This window comes from Sinocyclocheilus rhinocerous, unplaced genomic scaffold (genome assembly GCF_001515625.1).
Source record: "Sinocyclocheilus rhinocerous isolate Xijiao unplaced genomic scaffold, SAMN03320098_v1.1 scaffold1303, whole genome shotgun sequence".
Taxonomy (NCBI): Eukaryota; Metazoa; Chordata; class Actinopteri; order Cypriniformes; family Cyprinidae; genus Sinocyclocheilus; species Sinocyclocheilus rhinocerous.
Window position 1 is genome coordinate 841244 of NW_015625581.1, and position 6285 is coordinate 847528.

Genomic DNA, 6285 nt, shown 5'->3' on the forward strand with positions numbered 1-6285 from the left:
ATGCGAGCAGCTACTGGTAGCCAGTGCAAATTGATGAACAGAGGTGTGACATGCGTTTTTTTCAGCTCATTGAAGATTAATCTTGCATAGGGGTGCTCCGATTGATCGGCTACCGATCACTATCGGCCAATAATCACGTTGGGATGATTGATCGGCGGTCTCTAAAAGGCCGATCTCAAGCTGATGACGCTGCCGTGAGAGGTTTGGCACGACATGCAGCGGCACTGTCTCACAGAGCGGGTGAAATAATTATAATGCTGAAGGTGAGGTACTCACTTTCATATATCTTCATTAAATAACTTATAAAGTAATTTGAAAACCTCATGTGAGACGTAATTTCACAAACAGCGTGAGTGAATCACTGCGCGCGCTCTCTCTCAAAATACGCAAATGGCTTCAAATCACCACACATTAAATGTTTTGCCACTTGCTTGAGCAACTTAATATATAAATCTAGAAGTAAATGCAAAAGTAAAAAGCATTGAATAATGTGTTGCTTTTATTGTTTAAACATGTCTGTGAAAAATTGTATTACTGTACTGTGTAAAAAAAGAATTGCAATTCTGAAAAAGCATTTTCAGTGACAATATTTGGATTTGAAATCAAAATAATGGATAAATGTTGTGTTTGTGGTAAACAGCCACGGATCTCCTGTGTGAAAGCTGCTTCCCCTTTCACAAGAGACACCTAAGCGGGGAATTCAAAAATGAAATTCAGGCCCTGAAAAAATGTCTAAAAATCCTGATTGGAGTATCACTATAAATAGTTATAAATGATAAAAAGAAGGCTTTAAAAAGATCGGTATCGGTGATCGGTATCGGCAGATACTGCTTTCTATGATCGGCGATCGGCCTCAAAAATCCTGATCGGAGCACCCCTAGTATAAACATCATTCAATGTAAATTGTGATAATCGTAATTAATAATCGCAATTACAATTTCAAGGGAATAATCGACAATTATGATTTTTGTCATAATCGTGCAGCCCTAGTGTGTGTGTTTAGAAATAAACAAAAAGAAAAATGGGGGGAAAATGACATGTCAGTCAAATACAAATATGAACCCATTTCTACAGTCCATGACATACCTCTCACAGGGTGAGAAATCAATGAGCTGAACCCCCTGATGACTGAACCTCTGGATCTGCTTGAACTTCTCACCACCCCAGAGAGCGATGCCTCTCTGATGGAATGTGGCCAGATAGGTGCCTTTTGGAGACCAGCGCACATATGTTTCGGTCCAGCGCTACAAGCAAAACGTAACAAAAAGATGCTGAATACAGTATGCATGGCCACATGGTTATTACATTCTAAAGATGAACAGATGAACTCACCGCTCTCTCCTCTATTTCAATAGGCTCCTTGACATCATTAGCAAATATGCCTGTTCTTTCACCAGAGTCATAGATTACGCTGTACTGATCACGACAGTCAGGGTCCTCCAGCCAGTGACGCAGATTCCCCTGAAACCAAAAGACCAAATGTCAAATGAATAAACAAATTGAAAAGTATGTTACTGTATTGCAGGGCTGGATTACACACAATCAGAACAAACTACTCACAAAATCTTTAAAGGGCTGCTTCTCAGGAGCTTCCCACTCATCACAGATTGACATGTACCTACAGAGATGAGAAATGTTTTATTAGAGCCAAAGAATAATACATCAGTCAATATTTAGCATATTGTTCATTATCGCACCGGCTAAATTTTGGCCAATAACATCACACAACATCAGGATTTTAAAATAAATTTAATTTCAGTTTAATAGTATGATATCATCTATATCAGCATCCGTGCTTTCTAAAATATTGGCATCAGCAGCAGCAATCAACAAATGCATATCAGCTGACCACCATTTTAGATCGAATCAATCATTCGCAAATGCTGTCACAATAACAGCACAGTTCAGGACAACATACTTGTCAAAGTCTGTGAACAGATTGACACGGAAAGTATGCTGCTTGTCCAGCTTGTAGCCATCAGCGTTCTTCACAGCTTCATGAGCATGACTTGGTGCAGAATACTCCAGGAAAATGTACCTGGGAAAATTAAGCACATTACTTATAACTCAAAGAATAGCATAATGCTATCATGTTTTTCCATTTCAGGGATCATATTAATCAGTATTAACATATATAATAGGTTACAAAAGCACTATTATGCAAGCATCAATTTCTAATATTCATATCCTTTTTAATGGTAGGCCAAACAATGTATAATATGTGACCCTGGAGCACAAAACCAGTCTTAAGTCGCTGGGGACAAGCCATACATCAATGGAAAGCTTTTTTTATTCAGCTTTCAGATGATGTATAAACCTCAATTTCGAAAAATTGACCCTTATGACTGGTTTTGTGGTCCAGGGTCACGTATCGGTTATATTAAAAAAAAGATTGGCAAATTGTCAACGATGGTGCATCCCTAACGTTACTTCCCATAGCAAGCAAACCCAAAATTACCCCTTGGTCTTTCCATCTGCGTCTGGATAGAATTCATTGGTGATTTTGCCAAACTTTGAGAAGATCTTCTGGATGACGTTCTTGAGTTTCTCCAGACGTTCTGGACCAACCTGAGGGACATTATCCACCACAACAACCGAGTCGATGCCGTCAGCCTCCTGAGGTTTATCCCGGAGGACATCCTCCAGCAACTCTGCGTACGGAGAAAAACACCCAACAAAAGCCACATCAGCATCTTAAACATGCTATGGTTATCCAGATGTTACAGCACTGCACTTAACTTTGTGAATTCAAGAGCAAAGCAGCTGCTGACACAATGCAAGAGCGCTGCTGTGACGCGCGCGTCTATTTCCTAAAGCTGCTTTTGTACCGCTAGCGCGCATGCTCAGCTGAAAAACGGAAGCGTTAACTGGAATAAAATGCGTTTAATCTAAAACAAAGCAGTTAAGCGGTATCATATGTTACTAAACAATGAATCGGAAGGGTGTTGGTGTTAGTCTCGGGCTGACATGTTGAGCTTTAGGGTCAAGTGTGTGACTCGTGACTCGTGCCCCGTTAGCAGGCGGGCTAAAGCGCAGGCCTCTCTTACCCTGATCACTGTCATCCACGAAATCCTCCGGATCACTGAACGAAGGCTCTTCTCCGTCGTCATACTCCATTTCTGCCTCCATATTCTCCGTATCTCGCATTTAGAGATCGATTCCTGTCAGTCTGGGCTTGTGAAAAGGCGGTGGTGAATTTCACAGCATTAATCCAGAGATTTTACTCACTCGGCCATGTGCAAAGCAGCCGGCGCCAACCACTGCGAGCGAGAGAAGGACCGTACCTTGTGTGCGGAGAGCGGGTGAGGGCTCTTACAGAGCGTTTTAGTATTCATGTACAACACAAACTTAAGCGCAAGATGGGGGGTTAATTTAAAATAACAGTGTATATATATATATATATATTTATAATGGTATTCATGTGGTCCGAATGCGCTGAATGTGTCATTTTACTGTAAAATATGGAATGCTTGACCCCTTTTATCATCAACATGGTCTTTCCCTTTGCTTATCGCCCTGTACTTCCTGTTCATGTGACAAGTACCTCCAGTCCGAATATGCGTTATTATGAACTACTAGGCCTATAGTATGCAAAAGCGATAGATAGATAGATAGATAGATAGATAGATAGATAGATATCTGAATTAAGCTGAATAAATAAGCTTTCCATTGATGTATGGTTTGTTAGGACAGGACAATATTTGGCCGAGATACAACTATTTGAAAATCTGGAATCTGAGGGTGCAAAAAAAATCAAAATACTGAGAAAATCGCCTTTAAAGTTGTCCAAACGAAGTTCTTAGCAATGCATATTACTAATCAAAAATTAAGTTTTGATATATTTACGGTAGGAAATTTACAAAATATCTTCATGGAATATGATCTTTACTTAATATCCTAATTATTTTTTGCATAAAAGAAAAATTATCATTTTGACCCATACATTGTATTTTTGGCTATTGCTACAAATATATTTGTGCTACTTATGACTGATTTTGTGCTCCAGGGTCACATTTTTGCCTGTGACAAATACATCAACTTGGTTTGAATGTTATTTTAGAGTGGGATGAATTTATTAATTTTGCACAATCTCAGAGGCTTGTTTGAGTACCCCAGTCTTCTCCTTTTATACCATTGTACCCCATTTTGGGTAACTGTACAATTGTACCTATATGTGTGGTACACGTTGTGAGTTTTTTTCCAGTGACATAACATTCAAATTCACCGGAAGGGTGAAGCCTGGTAATGAAATGGAAATGAGACCCTTTAATCTTTGGGGCGGCTGGGAACATTACAAGAGAGTAATTTTTCAAATACATCCTCAGGGCATGACTGCAACACACAGTTTACAGTGGGTACGGAAAGTATTCAGACCCCCTTAAATTTTTCACTCTTTGTTATATTGCAGCCATTTGCTAAAATCATTTAAGTTAATTTTTTTTCCTCATTAATGTACACACAGCACCCCATATTGACAGAAAAACACAGAATTGTTGACATTTTTGCAAATTTATTAAAAAAGAAAAACTGAAAAATGCTCAGTATTTAGTAGAAGCACCCTTTTAATCTAATACAGCCATGAGTCTTTTTGGGAAAGATCCAACAAGTTTTTCACACCTGGATTTGGCGATCCTCTGCCATTCCTCCTTGCAGATCCTCTCCAGTTCTGTCAGGTGGGATGGTAAACGTTGGTGGACAGCCATTTTTAGGTCTCTCCAGAGATGCTCAATTGGATTTAAGTCAGGGCTCTGGCTGGGCCATTCAAGAACAGTCACAGAGTCGTTGTGAAGCCACTCCTTCCTACAGAAACACAAGGAAACTATTAAACACAATAGGAGACTGTTTTGCATTGAATAAGCACAGTGGTGTATAACGGAAATGATTGTACTCTTTTCATCCAGTAAATGAACTGCGGACCTAAACCACAGTTCAACATCTAATGAATTATATATTCACATCTGTGTGAAACGAACTGCTGTTCCAAATAGGTATAGGCTATGTAAAGTTACACTTGTATAACCTCCTCAAAAGGCCTTAATAATAATCAATTTAATGCATCCCTGCTAAATGAAAGTATTAATTTCATATAAATAAATAAACCAAATTAATGGCCGATTATTCTTCTGCAAGCAAAAGCAATGAACTTGATATTGGACATAATTTTCTTTATAATCTTTATAGATCAAAAATGAAAATGAATCAAATATAAGAATCGTTGAATTTTTTTTTATTATTTCTTTTTTGTTTCTTTTTCCTCTAGCAATGTTTAATTCTATGTTCTAAAGGAGATTTTCAAAATGTTGTCTTTTAAGTAGACAAACGCTTCTTTACACGTAACCAGTAGGGGGCGCTCTTGTTGCAAGGAGTTTGAAGTTCATATTAGTTTGTCTTCCGTTAGTGAGAGATTTCCCAGCCATACAAGAGTCAGGTGATTTGTTCTGTCTGGACAAACTCTGGCCATCTGCACAATGATTGGTGTCCTTCTAGCTATGTTTTTGCGGCTGCGATTAGATTACTAACAGTAAAGTTCCCGTAGGCACATCTTTTCCAGCTAATGTCAGAGCTGACATTTTCTTTCACTCCTTAATACTGGAAAAATCACTGTTGGATGTGTATTTGAAAGCCCAACACAAACCTAGCAGGCAGATTAAAGTAAAGGGCAGACTGAAACATTGTTAAACAGTCTGGCAATGACTGCTGCCCTTATTTATTACTAAATATCAGCATTCAATTTTGAAGTGCAATGAAAGGCAGCCTGGAGGAAAAAATGTAAGTATAACACAAGTCATGAGTTTTACCTCACGCAAATAAGCCCTGGTCGGCCCAGAAAAGGCACTTTGTGTGCTTAGACATTATCTTCTTCCTTGAGCCGAGGATTTGTCAAGGGTTACATGGGGAATATTTGTTTAGATGTGTCTTACCATAATAGGACCTCTTTGTTCATAGTCAAACATTAGCTCCCTCACAGGAAAGAAAACGTTCTCAGCAACTCTTATATGACAATAAAGCCTAAAATAGCTGGCTACAAAGACGGGTGGCGTTTTGAAAAAGATGCATCTACGCTTGAAGTTAAAATTGTACTTACTGAGCACAGGCCCCAGTTGGGGGTAACACTTCCTCTGCCACTTAACTCTTGCATAACCTCTGTTTATTTGTCTTAGTTTGAACTTGCTCCCAAAGCCATGTGTAGGAAATGCACAGTGTGGAGACAGTTCGGTTTTTCATATATGGGAAAACAGCAGATTTAAACTTTACACACAAATAAGACACCAGAAAGCTAATAGT

General features: G+C 38.9%; 1 protein-coding gene across 1 annotated transcript in view; it reads right to left on the reverse strand.

The window, feature by feature from the left end:
* The window catches only part of eif3ba (eukaryotic translation initiation factor 3, subunit Ba), a 10689-nt gene extending 7388 nt beyond the window's left edge, over positions 1-3301 (reverse strand). Inside the window, exons 1-6 of the mRNA XM_016569637.1 lie at positions 3048-3301; positions 2459-2651; positions 1919-2038; positions 1561-1618; positions 1333-1461; positions 1087-1244 (exon numbers count right to left, since the gene is read on the reverse strand). Coding sequence (XP_016425123.1) covers positions 1087-1244; positions 1333-1461; positions 1561-1618; positions 1919-2038; positions 2459-2651; positions 3048-3147 — 758 coding nt within the window. The 5' untranslated portion in view covers positions 3148-3301. The remainder of the gene's footprint in view (positions 1-1086; positions 1245-1332; positions 1462-1560; positions 1619-1918; positions 2039-2458; positions 2652-3047) is intronic.
* Between the last annotated feature and the right edge of the window lie 2984 nt (positions 3302-6285).